The sequence below is a fragment of the Strix aluco genome, chromosome 4 (genome assembly GCF_031877795.1).
Source record: "Strix aluco isolate bStrAlu1 chromosome 4, bStrAlu1.hap1, whole genome shotgun sequence".
Lineage (NCBI taxonomy): Eukaryota > Metazoa > Chordata > Aves > Strigiformes > Strigidae > Strix > Strix aluco.
In genome coordinates, this window is record NC_133934.1 from 97140225 (window position 1) to 97165133 (window position 24909).

General features: G+C 41.3%; 1 protein-coding gene and 1 long non-coding RNA gene across 5 annotated transcripts in view; one reads left to right on the forward strand and one right to left on the reverse strand.

The window, feature by feature from the left end:
- The window catches only part of SPRED1 (sprouty related EVH1 domain containing 1), a 59959-nt gene extending 38064 nt beyond the window's left edge, over window positions 1-21895 (reverse strand). For 2 of the 4 annotated variants that reach the window (XM_074824501.1, XM_074824502.1), the window contains exon 1: window positions 21239-21895. In XM_074824501.1, the coding sequence (XP_074680602.1) occupies window positions 21239-21270 (32 nt within the window). In that variant the 5' untranslated portion in view covers window positions 21271-21895. Of the gene's footprint in view, window positions 1-11421; window positions 11564-18986; window positions 19181-21238 lie in introns of those variants that run through there. The other 2 variants (XM_074824503.1, XM_074824500.1) reach the window with 2 other exon arrangements.
- A 159-nt stretch (window positions 21896-22054) lies between these two features.
- Window positions 22055-23418, forward strand: LOC141922401 (uncharacterized). The gene is made up of 2 exons (XR_012622973.1): window positions 22055-23148; window positions 23292-23418. It is a non-coding gene; the product is annotated as an uncharacterized LOC141922401 (long non-coding RNA).
- Window positions 23419-24909: the final 1491 nt, after the last annotated feature.

The following is a 24909-nucleotide window of genomic DNA, read 5'->3' on the forward strand; positions in this document are numbered from 1 at the left end:
AACTGCAGCCAAATTTTCATTCACATAAGCCTGTATGGATCAGGAAACCAAGGGGTCAGTCACACTGCAGCTCAGTTGGAGGTTGACTGCTTCTCTACATTGTAGATGTATTTTGAGATTAAACCACAACTAGCAATATGAGAATCTATTATTTAAGTCACAAAGTTGTGCACATTTGATCTCTTTCTGCAGTATCAGCATAACTTAAGTCTTAATTTTTCCTTTTTTTTGGCTTCATGCATGTGGAATGATGAGCACCAAATGTGTAATAAAGTTTTGAACGGTTTTCTTCCTCCCAAGAAGCGTACATTTTCTTTTTCTAAATTCTTGCTGCGAGAGGTTTTGGCCCTCTTTGTATTTAGTAAAGCCCAGTTTACATGCTAACAAAACAAACTGAATTTCCTTTATGTAATGACTGAATACACAAAGGCAAAGCCCTCTTGATTCCAGACGATGCAAGGGGATTAACTCTGGTGGCACAGAAAACAGATATTCTGAACACTGCAAAAAGTTTATCCCACAATGTGGTGAAAACTGAGATGCAGAGAAACCACAATTTTCAAGAAAGACAACTGAAAATACATCACAAGATGAGAATCAATTATAAGCACATGTAACCTGCATGCAGCTTTTTATTCTGATATCATTATTCCATGTAAAACCTAGTATTTTCAACAGAGAGATAAAAGAAATGAGCACTATCTTCTGCAGATTGAAACACTGATAGAGTGTACCTGGCCAAACTTTTACACTCATAAAACAGTAATTTTACAATAAAGTAACACTAAAGATTGTAGTCGGACTGTATGAATTTGGAAGTCTGTAATAAGACTCAGCAAACTGTAGCAAGACTCAGCAAGGGTTAAAAGTACTCAGTCTGGATATTTTTACTGGAAAGGAGTTATAGCAACCTCTATTTGGAAGACGTTTAATATATACCAAACAAATGTGATTTGTCTGAAGTGATTCATCAGCTCGCTTTCACTGATGCACAGTCACCAATATGCAAGGAAATATCACCCCAAAAAAGTTTTAAAATAGAAAAGTAGCCTTTAAGAACAACCTAGAAAAATTCCTTTGACAAATGAACCTTTTCTGCTAGAAAAAATTTATTCATTTTAAGGAATAACAAACATCAATGAAGTGACTATACTGTTTACTATTTGTAATGGAGACTCTTTAAATTTTAATTGAGGCTAGTCAATTTACTGGTACAACACTTTTTCCAAACTGCAGTATTGGCATCATGAACCACTGTTGCTTGTTACGACTTTTTTTTTTTTTTTTTTTTTTTTAGTTTGTGCTCCTGCATTATTATGCCAAGCACATAAGGCAGAGGAAATACAAATCTTCCCTCTTCAAAAGAGGAAGAAGACGAAAAAATGCATGAAAACCCTTCAAGTTTTGCAGCTATTCATCCTTTAATAAGGATCATTATATACAGAAGATTATTTGGTATTTGTTGAGAATGCAAGGAAATGTAACATCCATGAATTTCAAGATTTAAACACTGGGTTCCAGTACACTGGCACTCAGAAGAAAAACAGCTTCCAGATTACGCTCGTGCAAGCATTTTGACACAGACAGACGATGCATCGCCACGAGACAAATTAAAGGGCGATGCTCCATTGAACAGTTATATGATACAAGTACAGCATACTATGTATAGCACATAAACGCTACATAGGTCTCTCATTTTGTAAGCTCCTTATTAATCACAAGGTTTTATTCATAGGAGATGTCTAAACAGTCATACATGTAGATTTCTACCAGTGATTCAGCATCTGTAGGTCTGCCGCAAAAATTATTTGGTTTTGTGGGATAATGGAAGGCAACTAAACCTACTCACCATAACCCAGCCTGAATCCCTACCACTTTCTTCTCCTCCAGACTTGAGGCACAATTCTGCTATTTCCTTCATGTTAACTCAGACCAGTATGCAACTGAAGTGAGCTGGTTGTGCAACCGAAACAGAAAATCTACCATCCCAAAAAGACTGTTGTGACAGATCAGTGCCCCGAATCACCTGCAGTCCTGTGCCCCTTAGTTCTAAGGCCAAGGCTTTGCAGGTGAATGTAAACTATCCCTTTCAGTGGCAGCTCAAAACTACACTTCATCATTAGAAATGCAGATTTACACAATTATTTATCTAAACTATTCTTTGGGGGGGGGGGGGGGGGGGGGGGGATGGGACTGGACGGACACAGGACGACACACATTTAGATATAAATTAATCTTTTATCCAGAAAAGCCATAAAATTTGTTCTCTAGTCCATACACAAATTTTATTTCCAAATAGTTTGCTTTTTTGTTTGGTTGTTTTGTTTACTGTTTTAACTCTGGGAAACTGATGACCAGTAACGTAGCTGTTTGCCTAACACAAAAATCCATTTGTTCCTCCTGTACAGTATGGGAACAAATAGACGGAATTACCCCTTTGCTTTAAGAGACCCAGAAACCAAGAAAAATGTTCTGTTGCATTTGGCGTATTTCTGTCACTGTAGATCTATTATACACACACTTCCACCACCAGGTGTAAATCTTAGGAGTCTCATTCAGTCAGGATACTGCTACAGTACTGTCTTCCAGATATAGCCAGTAGTGCTTCCATTCAGTTGTACATAAAGTTTAACAAAAATATAAATTAAAAGCAAAAAAATCAAGCCATTATTAACTTCACACAATTAGAGGCTGAGCATCACAGCCTTGTTTATATGTGAAATACATACTTTTATCATTCTAATTTGAAATTAGCCCTGTAAGTCTATTTATGCATTTACTCTTGATCCTCATGTTCCAGCTTCCCAAGCAGCAGTTACACGGTTAAAACCCAATGCCTATTAGAATAAACTTCTGGTGGGAAGTGCTAAGAATTCACCCCACTGCCTACCAATCTATCCAGAAATCTGTTCTCACTCCTACTTCCTCCTGTCTGTTCCTTTCTGAAACAGCAGTAGGGGGGTTGGGAGTTTGCCTTTCCTCTACTGGATCACAGTTGTGTACATGAACTATACCGGACCATATGGCAATCTCTTTCAATTCGTAAAGGCAAAACAAGCTCCCTACCAACCCAATCCAAAGAGATCCAGGTAAGAGAGAAACCCTACAGTGTTCACATCTCCATGTTTACAGAGAGCAGTTACTAAATTCTGCTAATATATTAAAGTAACAAGTAGGAACTATAGAAAATGTTGCTTCAAGGATAAGAGCAGCCCTGCACATACTCACTCAGGCATTTACAGTGTGCTCCAGCTTCTCTCTCCACCATACACAAAACTAGCCAGCTCCCATGCAACTTTGAGTTGTCCGAAGAAAAAAGAAAGACTCGGATGCATTATTCAGCATGCAGGAAGGCTTTGACATAAAGAAAATTACTGTATTGAAGGAAAAACAGGGCCTGTTTAATGAGTAATGCATGCAGAGGATAAGCCTACTTGTAGAAGAGTGAAAGTGAGGAGGAGAAAGGTTGAAAGCTGAAAAGAAACCTCCATAGCTGCCTGAAGCTGCCAGGCAGAGGCAGGCCAACCAGAAACGTAGTGGAGATGGATTTTCCCTTCGTGAGGGGAAAACATTAAAGTTTTATTGAACACTAAAGTGTAAAAATCCAATAGGAAAACAACCCCGAGACACAGCACCTCAGGAGAAATTCCACTACTCGTTCTCAGCGAACAGCGGGTAAGTTTCTCACAAGGGCCCAACCTTTGGACATGAAGTTGTGTTTAGCTCTTCAGTAAAACTGGGGCTGTCTGATCATATATACTGGAATAGGATCTTGCTCATTTCCTTTTCTGGAAAGTTAAAACAGATTTTTACAGATTTTTTTTCAGTCTTACAAAATAATGATTGCATTTTACAACAGCTTTTAGCCCAGCAACCTAGTTCTTGTCTAAAAGAGTACAAAACTTTGTCTACATTTCCATGCTAAGGTTTAGGGAACATGACTTATGTGAACATGCAAGGAACCAACTTGACAGAAAATAGCTCCCTCAGCTGGAGCTTCATAATTTTTTCTTTTTAGTTTAATTCAACTAGCAGAGTCAGTAAGTGTGTAACTAAATTATATTTGTATAACACAGTAATCTAATGTTCTTATTTTAACTTTACTGTTCACTACAATGTTCTGAAGTTCTTTACTACCACAGATAGCTTATTGAGAATAACAAGAAGCAACTGTATCAGAGGGAGAAGGGAACAAACCGAAAGCAGCATAGGCATTGCCACTTACCTGCCCTAAAGAAACACGAAAAACACCAGAGACAGAAAACTGACAACCAGCTGGAGATATATCCAGGATCTGCCTGTATTAAAACATAACTACAATAAAAAACCAAACTAGACCACTGCTTGCCATTGCATCATTGCTTCTTCAACCTTAATATTGTACACTATGTGGAGACAGACATGGGCCACACAGGATGAGATTGAATAATATTCGGTCTAACACCTACAGGTGTTAATGCACCTGTAATCTTCAGATTCACGACAGCTGATATACTAACACCAGAAGTGTTATCGTAAAGAATCATTCACTCCTCATATCAAGGTTAAATATTCATCCCTCTCAATTTAAGAGATTTGAACATTTCTCTCTGTCCACACTTAGTTAAAAAAAAAGGGCATAAGCAATTAAAGAAATAAGGAATAAGGTGGCCAAGAGATTTTAACAAAATCTAAGCACTAAACTAAGAGGAAGTCTGACCACATCTGTATTTGCAGTAGAGAGAAAAAGTCATCCTTTACTGAAACACTGCTCCAGACATGACTAAAAATTGACAGTTCCAGAATAACAAAGGAAAGACGATTTTCTTTTCATTGATAAGCAGCTATGAAAAGAAGGCACTTTTGTATTTTCTCGGTGCTGCTCTATGCCATAATTGCATGTTATGAAAATAAAACACCCAAAAACCTTAAGGGTTCAAATGTTAGCACGACAAAGTTGAAGGGTTATAACATAACTCTCCCTCACTTAAACCTTACCACGAACACTGCCAAGAGGATGTCAAAGATGCCACTAGCCTATCACATTTTCAACCTTCAGAAGACAGCTGTAAGGAAACCAGCCAACCAACCAAAAATAAATAAAAAAACATCACAAAAACCCAAACACACCCACCTTTGAAAGAAACTTCAAAATCTGTGTTTAACAGCAATGAGTTAAAATACTAAATAGTCTAAAAGTTAAAATACTAAATCTTAGAAGTCCTACAGGCGCTATAGATTTCGGAAAGCTCACAATCTCTTCAGGAACAAGGTTCTCTAATTCACACCACAATAATTTAAGGTTCAGTTAGTGTCAAGCACCATTATTTCTTAAGGGCTTTTCTCAGACAGATTGTATGTCAAATAGATTTAACCCCAGAGATGTAACATGATCTTATAATAGTTATGACTAAATTACAAGTTTTAAAGTAGACAGCCATCAAAGTAAGGAGAACAGGCAATCGTGGATTCAGGAAATGTACATTCCCCCATAGTCAGCTAATGGCAACTTTAATAGGATGTGATGGATTTTTCTCCACCAGGAGAAAATACTGCCTGCATTTCTGCTTCAACAACCCACGCCAGCTGACTAATGGAGTTATATTTTTGTCTCATATGAGGACGGTTACTTGCCCATCCTCTAGCAGTTGCAGAATGAAACATTAACAGCAGCTGTGGGGCGAACAGAAAAGCTGCTCTATTTGGTAGCCAAGATCCAAAGTACAGGCCTTTCCCCTAGAACAGTGGAGCTCATTTTCTGTCACAGGGTGACGAAAAGACACAGCACAGAACAAGGCCACTTTTAGGGCTTAAAGTAGCTAACTGAAGATGCTTTTAAGGAGTAATAAATCTTCATGGGGAGGAAAAGTAAAGGATTCACAGAAATTAAAAATAGTGTTCTTGGGCAGATAAGAACCCTTGGGAGCTTAGAAGTTGTTAGAAAGAAATACTGGTGGATCAAAACAGGTTTCTTAAAACAACTCTTATCAAATACTATTAAATGTAAAAACTCTTTACCTTGGCATAATAACAATCCTAATCAGAACAGACCAATCCAAAGAAACACTTCTGCCACACTACTGAATAATCAGCATATGCCTGCAACTAGAAACATCTTTTTATGCAAGCACTTGGGCTTCAGTCCTGCAAAAATTTAAATATATCACTCTGAGTAGACCTACAGATCTCTGTGGAAGTCTGTAGAGTTTATCACACACATAAAAGCTAACACATATTTATAAGTCTTGCAGGATAATTGCTTTTGGCAGAATATAAATAACGTTGTTCTAATGTGTTTCAGCATCATGGTCTCCTGCCTTAAGAACCAGGCATTCTGGTGAAGCCTGTCATTCTTCATATAAAGAGTGGCAGCTGCATAGCCCACAGAGACATTTAAACTTCTCTTTGCATTTCCTTTAAAGTTTCAGAACAGTGTTTGGGCATTCTTTAAAAGTAGCAAGAAAGCTAACAAGCGAAGCTGATAAAAATTGCCTAGAAATGCTTTCTTACTAGTGCCATGGATACCACTGGTAGGGCTGGAAGCAATTCTTATACAAACTATCTATAGCTTCCAACACTTCCAAACAGTACATCAATTAGGCTGTTGAGTTTACTAGGTATTTTTCCAGAAGCCAGTGCACTGGGGGACAAGACAGTAACTCAACATGAGAAGCAGTCTTAATAAAGGATTCTAATGTTCACTGTACAATACTTCAATGAAAAAACTTAAAGATCTGCTACAAGAAGAGCTTTCAAATAGCAAGACAGGCATCTGAAATAATTTTAGAAACTTAATGCCAGTAGTTTGCCTAATTGACTTTTAAATGCATACCTAAAACTAGGCCCTAGATTTCTCTCCTTGTCAGTCTTTATCTTTTCAGCATTGTCTTACTGTCTCCATTGCCTTTCTTTTTAACTTATAGCAAGGATAAACTTGAGCAAAGAAAAAAAACTTTGGTAACTGTCAATGCCATTGAACATTAAAAGAATGGTATGTATCACCTCCTGCAGTCACTACTGCTTCTGCAAGCCCCAGCTGGAACAGCAGATCTGTCTTGGCAGAAGGCCCAGCTCTAATAAGGGGAAAGGAATTAATATATTTTGTAGACATAGGTAGCTCTTACAGCAGGTTTACTTTTGCCCTTCCACCCGTCCCCTGCCTTATTTTCATTTGATACCCTCATCTCTCTAATCCCACCTTGAAAAAACAAGACTGATGATACATCATCAAGATTTTACAGCTGAGAAAGCACTGAATGCAACAAGAACAGCCCTGGTGTAATTTACTTCTAAGAAACTGTATACAAGAAGTCCAACAACACTAACAGCAATGAGGGGAAAAAAGTAATTTAAAATGTCCAGCAGCTCTCTCAAACCCATACAATTTCACATTTACAGTTTGTATTGCCTTGGCCCAAATAACCAGTTAGAAATTCCTTGCATCCAATTGATTTCTATTAAGCACATTTTATTTTGTGTATAAAAATGACAAATAGACCTACAGGTAAATAGAACACATAGATCAATTTTGAAGTATACCTAACTTTTAATCAAGAAATCCTTTGTTTGAACCTCAGACGTATCTAGTGTAAAGTAGGATCTTTAAAAAAAGAAACAGTTTCCAACTATTAATAAGCCAGCCCTGACTGAACAGAGGCTGAAGGAAGGTGACACAGGCAATCCCCTCCCCACTTCATGAGGTCCTTGTTCAAGGCCAAAGCCCAAGAGCACCAGCACCTCCCAATTCCCTTTCTCCTTCTGCTAAAACACTACTTTAGCATCAAAAAGCAAGCAGTTGACACTGACATAACCATAAATAACCACAAATGCAATGCCATTTCCTAACAAAACGGAATAGCTAAGTTTTTCCCCAGAACATCATGCTTACCATTTTATCTCATTACCTTATTCACACAGTTCTTGAGACAAACTGTTTCAAGAAAAGAAATACCCATGCAGTACACGATGCTCTGAAATACTCCATTTAGATACTAAGACTAATTTCAAGTTCTAACATGCAAACATGAACAGCAAACTATACCAAAAGATTAAAATTGAGTAATCTGGCATAGCAATTTCAGTTCACTTCAACTTCTGAATGCCTGAAAACACAACACTTGTATTAAGAACAGATGAGCCATCCAAAACTAAATTGCTGCTAAAGTAAAACGAAGCCCTACCAACCACATGGTAAAGTTTTCCACCAAAGAATCAAGAAGCAAATAATGTATTTCAGCTCAAACTTCGTGATGAGGAAACAGATGCATGTGGAATTTAACAAAGTATAGCAAGTGGAAAAGACAGTGAAAGGATGTCAACAGATTTTTGCCAGATCCTTTATGGCAATTCTTATGTTTTTATGTAAAGAATTAATATCTTCAGGTAATAGCAGCACTAACATCTTAAAGATAATAAAATATAGGACCAAATCATCATTAATTTGTGATGTCCTTGGAAAACTTTGTTCAGATATTAATTGCATCTCTGAAGATCTTCAATATCTAAGTTATCAAGTTTCTTGAACATTTTCAAAGGGAGATTTCCAGTCTCCCAGAAAGGAGAAACTGTAGCTGACCCCTTTCTAGTTTTCAAGTAGTTCTGAACCATCATCTGCCTTGTCACAAAACCTTCCCCAAACCATTTCAAACCACAGATCTGCTTCACTATTAAAAAGCAAATAAGTGAGCAGTTAAGTTCAGTGGATTTTTAAATAAATCTACACCCACTCTCCCCTCATTAACTGATCTTGTCTGCAAATTTGCTTTAGATGCTTTAAGAGGTGGCTATTAACTACATAGAGACAAAGTTATTTTGTGTGTCAAAATGACAGCACCGGTGCTATTTATTTAGTGAAACTGGACTTGTCAGTGTTGGTAAAATGCAGGGCATTAATGGAATTCTTTATATTTCTATTTTAAATGGCTTGTGTACTTATGCAACTTTAGCTTACTCTGAAATACTTCACAGGTTGACAGAAAGGATCTAGGCAAAAACCCCAACACCATTCTGAAGAGTTAAGTATTTAAAAATATGTAAATAGTCTATCAAAAACCATTAAAACAAACCCACCCATAGCATATATCAGTTATACCACTACAAAACTTCATACCATTTGGGGAAGGGAGCATTTAAAAAGTTCAGATTTACATCTCTTAAAAACACCCAAAGAATAATGAAGATTTGCTTGTGAATACCTTTTTCTGCATAGTTTTGCAAAGGAGCACCAACTTCCAGACCTTCAGAGCTACAGACAGATAGCTTCATGAAATCCCAAATAGTATAATTAATACTGAATTCAACTTAATTCCTGTGTATCTTGGAACCTCACTTGGTAGCAGTCTCAACCACCAGACTGGGCAACTGCTGCTGCAAGGCTACATATCAAAATGAATAAACTACACACAAAACCTTCTCGTTTGTGAAGGAAACGGTATATAATGGAGCTTAAGAGACTGAAGATGAATGAACAGAAGTTTTATCATTAGGAAAAAACAAACTTTTAAAAAAACGACAGAGAGAAATAATACATAATCCTCCCTACTTCTGCTGTCAGATATTAGAGTAACTTCTAATCATGTTCTCTATGGAAGTTAAAGGCATACAAATACTACTTGGCTACTTAAACCTTCAGAAGTATCAATCTGAGCTTCTTGTGATCTACTGGAATAACGCATGAAGAAAGGGCTAGACCAAGAGAACTTCCTGCTTTTTTTGACCAGCATTGTTATTGCCAAAGGACATATCCCAAAGTCAAACAGAAGCAATTTCTCACAAAATTATTTGCTGAGCTGTAATAAGAACTCATTGTGGAGGAAAGCAAAAACAGTCCTTTGGAGAACACCATTTTTCAGCATAAATAAAGACAACAGAAGTTGCATCCTACTGAAAACACGATACAACCAAACCAATTTTATTAGTTAATGATAAAAGCTTGAACAGCATCTTTCAATTCTACTGTTAAGACTGCATTTCTCAGGAATCAAATATACCATTTTATTATATAGACAAAATAAGGGAATATTTGTCTCAGCTGAGGAATACCAAAACTGGAAAAAATCCCCTTGTACCAAATACATCCTAGTTTATAGATATTAATGCTGTAACTGGGAAATGACAGCTTTGCTTTCTCCACTGTAAAATACTTAAGTTAGAAAAGAACAAAAAAAATGTAGAAAGCAATCCCTTCTACTGTAGAATACTATGATTTCTGCACTACCTGCAATTGCCTTGGATACAGACTGTGAGGCAACGTCAGAAAAGCTGGCCAAAATTACTCTTGTCCTTGAGAAGTGACACTTGCTGCTTCCTTTGACACATGAAAGTTAATTAGGGTATTTCTTGCAACTTCTCTACCAAAATGATCTTTTCCTGAAGCACATGGCAGAGATTTGGATCATCACGCCTTATTTGGGATGATACATGGATCAAAGCTCACTGTTTTGCACTCTCCAGCTGGAAGGAGCACGAGGACCTTAAAGCTTAGTTAAAGCTTTTACTTCATCCACTGAGCTTCAGTTGTGGGGATCAAGCTCATGCTGCACAGATTTGCCAAAAGACAGAAAAACCAATCCTACACCTCCCAGTAGCTGCTCAGGCCTAAAATACCTGCTGAACTAACAGATTTGGTAAACTTATTTTCAGTTATTCCACAAGGCTAATCCATACATTTTGATTTTGTTCAGAAAAGAAGCTATACATATAATTGTAGTTCTACTTCAGGAAGATTTGTTCACAAGTGTCAAAAAAGTTGAATTTTCTGTAGTGAAGACACTCAATATTGATTTTCAACATTTTTGTAATGTCTTCTCCTTTCACTGCTGAAAGGAGAATGAACTCGTAGCCTGTGGGAAGCATTCTGTCTTTCTACAGCAAACGAAACACATGTTTTTTATTTGAGTTATATTTTTGTTGTCCCAGAGTGGTAAAAACCAGGCTTCTTGCTAGCATTGCTCAAGGGTAAAATGCTGGTATTAAGACCTGTAAGGGTGCTCAGTGGGCCAGTCAAAACGTCTCAAAGAGACACTAACCAGCATCTTATTTTCCAGAGCAGCTTTTCAGGATAAGCTGTATGAGAACACTAATACGGAGAAGTGCTCAGAAGAACGCTTCCTAAAATGCTAAAAACAAAACAAAACCTACAAGGATGGGTCTCTTTAAAAGCCAGCACACTTCACAACACAGGAAGATATGCCACCTTCAGCTGTAAAAAAATAAAGAAATGCAAATAACAAAATAACTAATGCAAGAGAACTAGTTTTTAAAAGTTATATCTGAGAAGGAAAAAGAGAGGAGAACCTGAAAAGCTCCTCTAATTAGACAACTACACTTAGCAGTTTTCCCCTAGTTAACCACAACTTACTTCAGAAGAAGGAGAACGAAAGGCCTCCACAGGAAATTAATCTATACTAGAGCACTCTAAATTAATGTCTTGTTCTGGAATACCTTCCTTGAAGAGACCTGTTCTTCATCCAGAATTCAACTAATAGATGAAGCTCACGTTTTCTACCTTGCTTCAGGGGAATGAATGTGGACATATTCTCCCTTTGCAGGATCTGCAGGCAGCCATAAGGAGAGAAATGAAAGGTAGCGAATTCCTGCAGTGCCAACCTAGGGAGTTCAAAGAAAAACAAAACTGGTTTTGTATCAGTGACAAACATGCAACATGCTCGCACAAGCATCTCCTTTACACTGTGCAGCACACCCTATGAACACTTAAAAGCACGCGATAAGGCAACACTACTTCAGCTGCTTCTGAAACCATTTCCAAAAAGTCCTCTTCACCCCCCAAACAACCTGAAAACAGAGAAGTGTCTAATCCCATAACAAGATTCCCTCAGCCTGCCTGTAGCCAAGAGGCTGGGGTGGAGGTATGGTCAGGACTCAATTTTCAGTGCCCCAGGCAAACGCTTAACTGATTTCTGCAAATCCTCCATTACCTAACGCGGGGTTGTTAACATGCACGATTCTTTTCCATCACCATAGTAACAAAGCACGTACATTTTAAGGTGCATATGGGGGCTCTTCTAGAGGATGTGTCAAGTGGAATACAGCTAAAACAATACAAGATATTTTAAGCTAGACCTGTTCAGTAGAAATACAGAAAGCATAGAAGTACTGTGCTAGAGATCATCACAGGACTGTTTAAGCAGCGGTTACACATCCATTAAAAAGTTTTCTGGAGGCTGAAAGAAGTAGATGATGAAGCAAGATTCAGTCAGGACATTTATGGGCCTTTATGCATAAAACCAGCTGTGTAATAACAGCCTGATTTTAAACATTCTCTCTGACTTCTTCAGGAACCACAGAGCAGAACATAGTGAAAAATTTTAAGAACAATACACTTCACCTACCAATTGCCAAAAAAAAGAGAAGAGGTAAAAAAATGATCTAATTAGAAAAATATATTTACTGATTAAGAAATGACAAGCAAATGGCATTTTCGTTTCAATGAGAGCTGCAAGTACTTTGCATTTACATGCCCGAAGTATGACACCATTCCTGAAGGATACATGAGTGACACCACAGAAACCCAGGCTTAATGGTAATCCATATATTAGGTGGCTCCACAGCAAATATGCCCATACATGTCAATAACCCAACTGCCACTAGCACGGGACTCACGTATCGCGTTGTGGCATGACTTCACATAACAGATGTCATTATCGCCTTAAAAGAACCAAACCAAAAGCAGGTTCACCATAACAGATTTATCATGCCTTCTATTACCTTCTCATACTACACTAGAGAGAGCTTCCAAATTGGGGGGTGAAAACCCCAACACCAAAACCCCAATTTTCAGATGAAGATTAAGAAAATCATACTTGCAGAAAGAAGAAACAGCATGCTACAAAGTCTGGATAGAATTACAGCAATATTACAAACATCTGAAATATTCCTATAGTCGAAATCTGAAGATTAAAGACTAAAACCAGACTAAACTGCAGAAACAAACAAACAAGCCCCTAACAAAATTGTTAGAACATTGCTTTACTTTTCAATATTAGCATTAATAGATTTTTAATGCTTATTAAAATGCAGTCTTCAACTACACAGCCCCACCTGTGCGTGATCAGAAGGTGCAATTCTCCTTTCTGGCACAGGATGAGCAACAAATGAGACAAGGGACTAAAAAAAGGAAAATTGTCTACTATTGAAGGTTTGAGAGCAGAACTCAGGCAATCTGATTATATTCCTGGCTCTGTCGCATTATCAAAATCATCAAAATTCATACCCCCTGGCCACATGGATTATATTTGCACAAACAATCTCAGTTCTCAAGCCTGAAAATTCTCAAGCATTTCATTTTACAACTTTTGCATTTCCTTGGCACACTCATTATGTACCACTGGTACCGTAATTTCTTCTACAGTTTATTTTTTTTCTTAAAATCTTGCAAAGTTAAAGACAGCAACTCCAAAATTTTTCTGCATTACATCAGTAGCACAGATCAGTAGCATTTGAACTACAAGTGGAACTTGCAATGAAATAGATAATTGCTCCCTGAAGAGGGCACAAACATACCTATCCTAAGTCTACTCTACCAGGAAACTCCCAATCTATTCTTGGTCCTAAAGCAAGCAAAGATGAGTGATTAGTAACAGTAACTAGTGCTTAAAAACATACAGGTTTATGTCAGCCACTTACATAGATTAATAAAAACCCCAGAATTTCCCGTTTTAAATGTACAGGGTTCAACTCTAAATCCTGAATTAGCTTCTTTACGCCCTTTCAAAAATGTGTTCCTGTTCGAGGCTCAACATATATCAGGCTCAACCACAGGCTTCATATTAGGGCATGCTGTACCGAGATCCAGAGTAAGCACGCCATACACAGAACGAAATACCTAGGGCACAGAGTACTTCATCACATCCGAGAGACTGAAAATTTTCTAGGAAGCTGCATAAAAATTCCTAAATCTGTACTCCTACTTTTCACTACACTTACTTAATCCTTTCAAAAGGTTAAAAAGAGAGAAATCACTTATGCCCTCAAGGTTTATACCACTTCACCAAAACAGTTCTGCACAATTTCTTAAGGAAAAAAATCTCAGGCAGGAATCCTCACTGAGAGTTATATCTCACCAGTTCTGGGTTTATTTAAGGAAGGCAGTCAATCTCAGTAACAATTTTTAATAAACCTGACACTAGTTTTCAGTAGTTACTTGGATTCTTAATAAAATTCTTAATGCTTCTTGTTGCTACGCTTGTTTATTCACAGCATTTGACTTTACTGAAACTGAAATAAATCAGTTTCATTTTTGCTTTGACAAACTCCAGTTAGTGTCGCAACCCCTCAGTACAAGTCACAGAAAAAGGGTAATTGTCAACAGTTGTCAGATCATCTTGGGAAGGACCTACTTATTTGGTACTGTTTTCTGTTTCTTAAAAAAAAAAAAAAAAGATAACTCTTCCACAGATTTTAATGACACTTGCTCTTGTAAACCATTCAAGCCAAACATCAGCTCACAGAATTTCTTTAGGGGTTCTGAACAGCTGATTGTGTGACTCCCCGTAGCAGAAGTACCGATCACAAGACTTCCTCACATAACTAAAATATCACAAACAGCAGTAGTCAAAATTTTCAAACACAGGAATGCATACATCGGGGGGGGGGGGGGGGGGGGGACGGGACACACGACACGGCACACGACAAAAAAATATCTTTATCACTTCATTTTTAATATGGTTTAGATGTTTCAACAGTACACATTTAGGGAATTCTTATGTAGCACACACATGAAAGATACTTCTGAATGGAAGTCTGGTGTCAGGCAGCAATGCAGAATGAAGCACAGGAACTGCTGAAGTTTCTATGGCCTATTTTCCCTGTTTGAATTGAAGTATTTACTGTCATATGACAGTGACTTCTTAGAGAAAAAAATGCTTGTGATCTCCTTGCATATAGAGATGCATTTATCATCAGTATACTGGGTCTTCTAAAATTATTATTATTTATTTTCCCCACCTCATTTGGAGCACTGGGAATTAGGGCCTGCAATTGTGTGTAACAAGTCAGTTATTATTTAATCGGAGTCACATTTATAAACAATTTTATTACTCAAAGCACTCAAATGCACATTTTTTTTGTCCCTTAGCATATCTAAAGATTTGTTGGTCATTTGGGTTTTTTTTAGATTCTTTTCTTGTCACATGTAGGAGAAAACCAGTGAATATAAAGCACTGAATATAAATAAACGAATATATATATTCTTTTAACAAGCTGATACCACAGACATCTGCATGAACATTATGTAAAGATAAGCTTTTGAAAAGATGTGAAAACACATGCACTTAAGATATCTGCTTACTTCCTACAAGTAAGTGCTGTTCAATACCACCACAGTCTTAGATACTGATTCCTATTACAGATATTTTTCAAGCAGGAGAGATACCATGTTTACCCTGGTACCATATACCATAAAATTTGTTACCATATACAACACAATACCACCTCATGTATGAGAAGAGCCACAGGGAGTAGTGCCAGCCAACAGATTTTACTAGATCATAGCCCGAGCACTAGCAAAAAAAAAAAAAAAAATATCTTAAGAGAGTACAGGAAAAGTAAGTGCAATGTAAGTATGTATTGCTATTGTCTTAAGTCTAGAAATGTATGTTAATACAGCACACCAAAAGAGCATCCGGTCTCCTTCCTTCCCTCAAAAAACAAGCATCACTGAAGGTCTTTTCTGCTGAATACCAAGACTTGTTAGAAGACTCACCTAACAAAGTATGAGAAAGTATTAAAAAAATGTTGCAAATCTGTTTACATCTTACTGAATTTTAATTTGGAATATTTGTACCACATTAGTCGCCAATAATTAAATAAATACTTCACAAGTAGAAGTGCTTTCAGAAAGAGAAATTAGTATTTTCAAGGGAGAGAAAGGAAGAACAAATTTTATATTTTCAGGGACCATTTAATTTTTGTTTACAACCAATTCCAGCTATTCAGTATCAGTTACCATGCTAGTTAAAATTTGCTTGATTAAATGTTGTTGCACATTAGAACAGAAAGGAAAAAGACAAAGATAGTTCCTTTTTAATATATCCATAAAGAAACTAGGATCCTCAACAACATGGCAACTTCCAGCCACCTTTCAAATCCCTTTAAGGAAACTGCAACATGTTCCAATCGAGAAAGAAGAGGGAGAAAGCAGAGATTTAAACATTAGAACAGCAGCATTGTATGCCATATCACAGTTACTTTTATTGAATCTGAGGAGTAAAAATCCAAAAAACCCAAAAGTAGTTCCTCTGTCTCCTTTTAAAACTTGTGTCAATATTCTGAACAGTATTTTTGGTTTACAGTGTTTGTCATATCCCATCAAGTCATCACCAATGCATATGTTTTCTCCAGACATACACAAGAATGGGTAAATAACAAACAAAAATGCCACTGTTTAGCCAAAACCCACCAGGAATACCCTCAGCTTTAATCCTCTGACTTCCAATCCTGTCAAGATATATTCCTTTCAAGAAATGTCTCTACTTTTGAAATATACGCTGACGTCCTCACTGTCACTTTAACACTTCAAGAACATTAAATTTTAAATGAAGAAACATGGGAAAGACTCGTCATTTTTTAATTCAAATATTATCGCTGGCTCCAGTTATGCCAAAACATGCAGAAAACCTTTTTCTGCAGTACTACAGTAATCAAGGAATGTTGCCAAGGTGAACCTTTCTTGTAAAAAATAAAAAAAATAATAAACAGAAAAACCCTGACTCCCAAATTATGTAACATGCAAATTCAGTTTCACCTTCAAAGTAGTGTGGCATAACATAAAGCCAAAGAGACAGCAAGAAAGTAGTTCACAGGGTTGGAAAAGCCTTCCCAGGACTCTATGAAGAACAATTCCCCCAGAAGAAAATATATCAGAATTGCAATGATTTCATATAATCAATTGGTTTAGAAGACGCTTTCCTTAAAAAAAAAAAAAAAATCCTTACTCCTTTTTACAAATTCCTTACATTAAGGAATGAAGAATTCCAAAGTCTATATATGCCCTAAATCGAAGAAAGAAAATCAGCCAGCTGAAAAGTGTTAAAATCCTCCCAGAACTAATAAAACCAAACTAGTTGCCTTTACTTTCTGAGATACAATTTCATGTTCATATTTCAGTATCTGGGCTTGTAATATAAGGAGTTCTGAAGCACAAATGAAGTATAAACAGTATTTTTATAAATACTGAAGGAAGACATGAACATAACAAGTATTTTATTTTAAAAATTTAGCTCAGCTTTACTTTTTCAAATCAACACTTGAGGATGTTTATCACATCATAATCTAGGAGCTGTTAAGCACACAGCATTAGCATACAATCCATGTTTCTTTAATTTATAATCTCTTGAATTAAATTATCTAGGCAAATGAGTGTAAGATTAGCTGTATCTATGTAGCAAAACAATTAGCATATGACAGTCTGAATCTGTAAAAACACAGTACATAAAAGCAACTCTGAATATAATTCAAGAGCACAAGCATTCCCTGAAAAAGAAAGAGGCCACCTGCAATACAGAGGAAAGTAAACAAGCCAATAAAGCACTGCTCCTACTTTTCAACAGCAGCAATCCAGACTCCATCTTAAGCCTGTCATCATTCATCCCTACTGAATGGGGACTACATAACATAACAATTATTGTTTCACCTAACACTGAAATTCAGTAGCATTTCTAGACAGCAGTAAAATCTACCACCAAAACAGGAATTCGGCACAGTGCTTGCTGACCTGCCTGCTTCGACATTATTATGTCAAGTTGCATCAACAGCAAATTGACCCATATGTCCACAAATCCTAAATCATAATCCTAAATCCAAAATCATTTAAAAGCTGATTGTATTTATGAACACCACATTGTGTTCATGCTGACCCCACTGACTGCAAAACACCACTGAGGGGAAAAAAAAAAAAAATTATCTGGATGTATATACTCTCATTTAACTAATACCCAACTGACAAATGCAATAACGTCACTACAAGAACAATGTAAAAATCACCAATGAAGATTCATCCGTGGCAATCAGAATTTTATAAGGCTGCCTTCCATATGTTCATGACTGACAAGAAACCTAGTAGTCCTTAATGCAGCTTTTTAATTAATCTTTCCCACCACCACTGATAATTTAACATTATTAACTGAGGTCAAACTCTAGACATCACAAATATTTATATCTTACTCCATAAAACGAAGTTTTATAAACAAAGAATAATGCTCAACTGCCAGAATATTCCCGGTAGTCACAATGACACAAAATGCATTGCAAAGTACCCGTATTCGCCTTTATATGCCAAGAGATTTCTTAATGAATTCAAGGCCACTGATGTCATCAATTATACTGATAAAATTAAACATAGATAACTCTTAAATATATGATAATTTCAATTGGTAGATCTGCCCTCTTTTCACAAATGGTTTATTTGGAGTTTCAGTCATATTTCCCAATCATTTAAAGTGGCATGCTTGTGCTATGTGCAAAATCAGCCAGAGAGGAACGACGACTCTGGCCTCACCAAAAATGCTGTCAAAAAAAGCAAATGAAACCGAGAAGAGCAATATTTTTCTTCTGATATTGTAACAACCAGAGTGAAAAAAAAAAAAACCTATTCTTTGAAAAAAAGCACAGCTTATAGTGCTTTATAAGGTTGCACACACTTAGCTCTATAACAACACTGAATTAACTCAAACCAAATACTGTATGTGAGCCTTCTTTTCTCATTTTAAGTAGACTAGTAATCTTTCAGGTATTCTCTTAGGTTGCGCTAACAACAAAGCCTCCTCCACTCCACGAATGTATAATTAAGGATCACCTTAGTGTGATTTGTTAAGATAATGAAATAGTGTATTCATGAGCTCTGAACATCACCATTTTAACACTGGCAACCACAAAACAGTTACATCAAACAAATACATTGTCTGCTTCAGGGATCCTTCATCATTCAGTTTCATTCAATTTTATTTTCTAAAAGATCTCAAAATATTTAAAATCAAAGTTAATACACTGACCTCTAAACAGTTTATGCCGTATTAAAAACATTTCTCTGTTATTCTGATATTTCAGAGGTCTCTTCAGCCACGGCATAGGGTAAGGAGAAATGACGATAGCTAATCTGCTGTAAAATTCTCGAAGTAAACAGACAAAAATGAACTGCATTGCTGATTTTATCAATTGTCTTCATTGTTATCTGTGTTTTATAATAGGCAACATTTTCAAATGTCTCATTAGAGATGACCGACTTCCTTCTACACTGTGTAGGTATCTTGCAGATGTAAGACAGTATTGTTCAATAAGATGTAAACTACCCCAAATGGATTAACGTATTGTCTTGAAAACACATCCATAATAATGAATTTGATTTTCAGTATTTTAGTTTTGAGTCAGTATTTCTGGAGGGGAAGTATTTCCACGTTTTCTGAATAAAACTTCCTTGCTTAAACGTCAGACAGTACAGAGAGAAGGTGCTTCTGCACTAATGCTCCTTTATAGGAAAAGGACAAACACGAACCATAAAAGCGACTCCCCCCCCCCCCCCCCATTTTTACAGTAACCCCCATGCTCGCAGCCACAAGCCCTCTTTCTGCTGCCCTCTCCGACAAACCTGCCGGCCTGGCTGCCTCTCCCTCCCCATGCAGGTCTGAGCTGCGAGGCTGCTGAATGCAGACACTGTACTGCACTGTGAATGGACAGCCAGGTATTTTATGAATGGAGCGGATCACGTGCTCCCAGCACCTCCCCGAGCTGATATTTCCCACATAACTGTGTCAACAAGCAGCGAACAGCATATATTAATACAGCAGGTCCTGGGGCCCTTCCTCCCGCAGCCGATGGCTGCAGGCTGGTCCTCAGCACGGCAGCAGCAGCTCCGGGCACTCCGCAGGGCAGGTTTTGCCGCAGGTCAGCGCTGATGACAGCACTTTTTTTTTTTTGGTTATTTTTTTTTTTATGAATGGAGATTGTGGTATGCAAATGAGAGCGATTCACAAAAAAGGAAACATGGCGGCGGCCCCGGCTGCCGCCCCGCGGGCGCCGCAGCGGCTGTCGGCCCGCTCCGCGCCGCGCTCAGCGCCGCGGCCCCCAGCGCGGAGCTGCCCGGGCTCCGCTCCTCCTCGGGGCTCCGCTCCCCCCGGGGCTCCGCCTGCGCGGCTCCTCGGGGCCCGAGGCGCCCCGGTTTGGGGGGCGCAGGGGGAGGCGCACAGGCAGGCTTCGCTCCGGGGAAGGCAGCGGAGGGGGAATCCGCCCGGCCCCGCGTCCCGCCAGCTCGGCGGCTCCTCACCCCCCCCCCCACCCCGCGACCTCCGCCCGCACACAATGGGCGCGACGCTCGCTCCCTCCCTCCCCCCCACCGCCATGGCCGCGCCGGCACCGCATCATTCATAAAACCAGCCCGAGCGGGTCCCCACGGCGCAAACCCTAACGCCAAAGCTCGGGGACTGCAGCCACCAGCCTCAAACTTCCCGGTCACAGAAAAAGTTTCAAAATACTTCATATTTGGCTTTCAGCGCCCTGAAGAAGTCTGATGTTTTCCGACAAATATTTATCTCCTCCGACCCGAAATGTATCTCAAAGACAGATTACGTGCAGGGGGATACTGCCGCACACACACATTCTCCTCTGGATTTCCTCCAAACCAGTCACATCAAAAATATTAAGCGATCCTTGAACTGCCCCCTTCCTCTTTTTTTTTTTTTTTAAAAAAAAAGAAGTCCCAAGTGCTCATTAAAAGGACAAAAAAAAAAAAAAAAAGAGAAGGCTTTAGGGTAGGTTTAAGCTGTATTTACACTGACTGACTCATCCAATTAAAATTCAGGAGCAGTTTCCTGCAGGATGAAGCTCCCACACACTAGTTTCCATGTGAAATATCTACAAGTAATAGGATATTATCAGAGGTGGTACGTGCCGATGCCTCTCCGGGCTTCAAAGCCCATCCTCCCCCTCCAAGACACCATCGTTACCTGCACCATTTCCTACCGGGCTTTAATTAAACCACGCTTTTCTGGCCGCTGGCTCGCAGCCCTTCCGAACCCAGCTCCTTCACAAAGAGGGAGCTTCTGGGCTTCCATGGACGCGAGCAGAAATGCGCAGTACGCGCGGGGGGGGGGGCAGGACACGTCTGTGCGCGGGCAGAGGCCCCGCGGGGCGCGGAGCCGGGGGGACGCGCAGCCGGGGGGACGCGCCGAGCCCTGGCCCCAGCCCGGAGGGGAGGGGAGGGCAGGGCAGGGAGAGCCGGCGCCGCGGCGAGGGGGGAACGGCCGCTTACTCGTTGTTAGAAGTCGCCGTCTCTTCGCTCATTTTCTCCTCACCGCGATCCGACAGGGAGACGGAGCAGCACCGACGCAGCCAGGGCGCCAGCCAGAACTCACCAGAAACTTCACCATTGTTACCCCCCCGGTCTGCCGCCCCCGGCCGGGGCACGGACAGTGCTGTGAAGTGAGGGAGAGGGAGGGGGAAAAGGAGGGGGGAGGGGGGGAGGGCGATCTTTATCCTGGAAACACGAAATCCTATCGTCCGGCGCTGGAGCGTATTTCCCCTGTCTTCAGAGATGATGATGCTGAAGGTAGTGGTGGAAACGGCAGCAACAACCACAGGTCTTCTGCTCTTGAGCTGCTCCCAGTTAAAGGGGAACAGAGTGGTGGAGACAAGGGAGGGCTCCCCGCCGCAAGAAGCTGCACCGCACCATCCTCCCGCTGCAGCTCATCTCCCGCTGCAGCCGCCTTCGCTGCTGCTGCCCTCCTCCTCCTCCTGCTGCTGGTGCTACTCGCGGCCGCCTCCCGCGCCCAGCCGGGGCAGGCGGCGGCGGCAGAAATTCCTCCAGACACCGGAGCCGCCACAGGCCGGGGCGGGAGCGGGGGGGGGGGGGGGGGGGGGGGAGGGGGAAAGGGGGGCAGAGCGGCTCGGCTGTGGGCTCTCCCACCCCCCTCCGAAGCGACGCCGAGCACTGCGGAGGGAGGGAGGACGCGCCGGCCCCAAGGAGAAGGCTGGTGACTGGGGGAGGGAGGCGTTTTAAACCAGCCTGGGGGTGGGTAAGGGGGGGGGGGGGGACGGAGGAGAGGGAGGATGCGTCACGGCTGTTTGTGTGCGGAGAGGCGCGGGGAGGGGGGGGGAGAGGAGCTCCCGGGGCGAGAGAGGAGCCCCCGGCCGCGGGACGAGGGGGGAGAAACCCCGCGGGGAAGTTCAGCGGCAGCGCTCCCTCCCCGGCAGCAACTCCATTAGCGGCCGCCGCCGCCTCGGCTCCTCGCAGCCGCCACCTCCGCCTCCTCCTCCTCCGCCACCGCCACCTCCTCCTCCTCCACCGCCTCCTCCTCCCAGGAAAACTGGGCGGAAGCGTTGACTTCAAGCTCCTTCCGCCGCCACAGCTTGATCCAAAATAACCACGGGGGAAAGGGAGGAGGGAGAAGCGGGACGAGCGAGGGGAAGCGAGCAATCCCCTTGACCCTGCGCCCGCCACCGGACGGTCCCGCGCCACCGCCCTCCCCGCGGCGCTCGGCGGCTGCCCCGCGATCGAGTTCCTGAAAGTAGTCCCCTCCCCCCCCCGGCGCTGCCTCACGCGCTTCCTGAGGAGCCGCCGCCGCACGCGCACGCACAGCGCCGCGGAGGGATACGCGAGCAGCGCCACCGTCGCCCTCCTTCCTGCTCCGAGCGCGCGGGGCCGCGCAGCGCCCGTGCCCGGGCCAGGGGGGGCCGCCGGCGGAGGGGGGGGCCCGGCCCGGTCCGGTCCGGCGGCCTGCAGCGGCCTGCAGCGGCCGGGGGGGCGCGGCTGAGCGCCGGCGGGGTGCCGGCGGGGTCTCTGCCTTGCGGGATCGCTGCCTGCGGGATGGGTCTCCGGTCTTTCTCTACTTTCTTAAGCCGGAGGGAATGTGACCGCTAAGTGTGCGGCAGCCTCTGGGGAGTGCGGGGGGCTGTTGAGGAGGCACCCCCGGTGCCCCGTGCCCGATCGCTGGCACCGGTATCGCCTTTCTTGTAGCCCGCCGTCAGCCGCCGTGTTCGGCAGCAAGGGGCCGGTGAAGAGGGCGGACTGGCGAGCCACGAGAGGCGGGCGTGCCAACCTGGACCCGCTGGCCTTCGGCGGCGGCGTGAGGCTGTCCCCGGCGTGCCGCCTGCGGAGGCGCGGAGCACGGCTTCTCCCGGTGTCCCCCGGTCCTGGCGCTGGCGATCCGGGAGCGGAGCTAGGTGGGTGATGGCACGGGAGGGTGTGCGGAGCCCTGACTTGGCCGCTTGCTCTGAACGCGCGGGGAAAGGGGAGCGCGTGTAGGTGGTCCAGGTAAGCAGAGAAACCGAGAAGCAGCAGCAACCGAACCCCAATCCCTTTTCAGGAACTTGCGTGGTAAACGTGCTGTTTGATCTGATGGAGAAGTGGAGCAGTGCTGCAAACCCCGAGGATTTAAAAATCATGAGTCAGACCATCAAGTAGATTAGATTATAATAAAAGATTATATTGTGGTTTTGTCTGTCAGCTGGATTGTGATTTCTTCCTGCCTAGTCTTTGTGTGCATGCTTGCCAACTGATAAATCTCATTGTCCGAAATGTATGGAGTAAAATACTGTGGTGGTGCTGTGAGAGACATCGCTTCCCTGATGCGCGTTCGGTATCCCTGGCTTCATGCTTCACAGCTGCTCTCCAAGTGCCTTCTCTGCCGACTCTAATCCGATTTCAGTTTTTCCCGTAACTGCGGGATTTCTTCCCAACTCTGTCAGTGTCGTAGGAGCAGCGATGAGCTGTTCTCCCTTCCCGTGTAAAAGATGGGGCAGGCTCCTTTGGCGATAATAACGTGTCCGATTCCCACACTACTGTTGGTTGGCTGCTTTTCCCAAGGCAGGGAGAGACTGGAACATGTGAACTCGGGAGAAGGAGTTTTCACCGTTCCAAGGGAATCTGGAGTGCCTCACATCATCGTAGGCCAGACTACAAACTTGCAGCATCAGTTTGAATGCACAGAAGCGGGGCGGTATTGCATTTATCGAGGGTATCTGTTAAGGAAATGCTTCCATTTCACCTAAAATTCAAAGTAAAATTTGTCTGTGGGGCTTAATGATGTCCAAAGATTTGTCTTGAAGACTTTGTCTACGTGATTGAAAACTATAAGAAAACGTTGCAGTGAGGAAAAGTCATACACAGTTTCAGTAGAGATTTTGAGGAGTGGTTTGTTAAAGCTTTTTAAACATAAATTTATTTTAGTTTTATAGCAGGCAAGAATAGGCACATTTCATTTCTAGATAGTTTATGTTCATTGCAATATTCCTATGGATTGAAATTCCATGTTTCTATAAGAGAGTTCTACCGTAAGCATAATGGAACAATTAGAGTAAATTGCTATCATGCTCTCTCTGATAAAGGGCCTATAACACTTGTTTCAAGCAGCACACATCTCAAACCTGCCGTGATAATGCTGCCTTCCTTATCTGGGAGGCTTTTGGAGGAAAATTTTGGAGGAAAATGTTTTGTAAAAACTTTTTTTTTTTCCTAAAGAGTACACTCAAAAATGGATCAGTTTTTCATGGCACAATCTCATCCAAATACTAAAAATACATTACAAACCCATTTTTGTACAATTTAACAATTCACATGAATGAAATTGAGTATTCAATGGGACCCCGTCGAGTGTTGTGAAGCTCAACTTTGGGGATATGGTATTATTCTGCTTGGCAATGAGAATCCTTTCAGAGAACTGCCTGTCTTGTGACTGACAGACAATGTGACTTCCTGCTAATTTAATTCTCATTTTCTACTGGCTTCAAAGTTGAAATATTTAACACTCTGTAAGCTAATAGTTTTACTAAGATAATTTGATTAATATGGTCCTGTACAAGAATGCTCAAGCATCATCTGTTTGTCAGATAGTGGTATAGCTCTACTCAGATGCACCTGGAGAAAGAGACATGATGATGACCAGGAAGAGCATTAGTCTGGAGTTTTACTTTAAATTTCTTAAA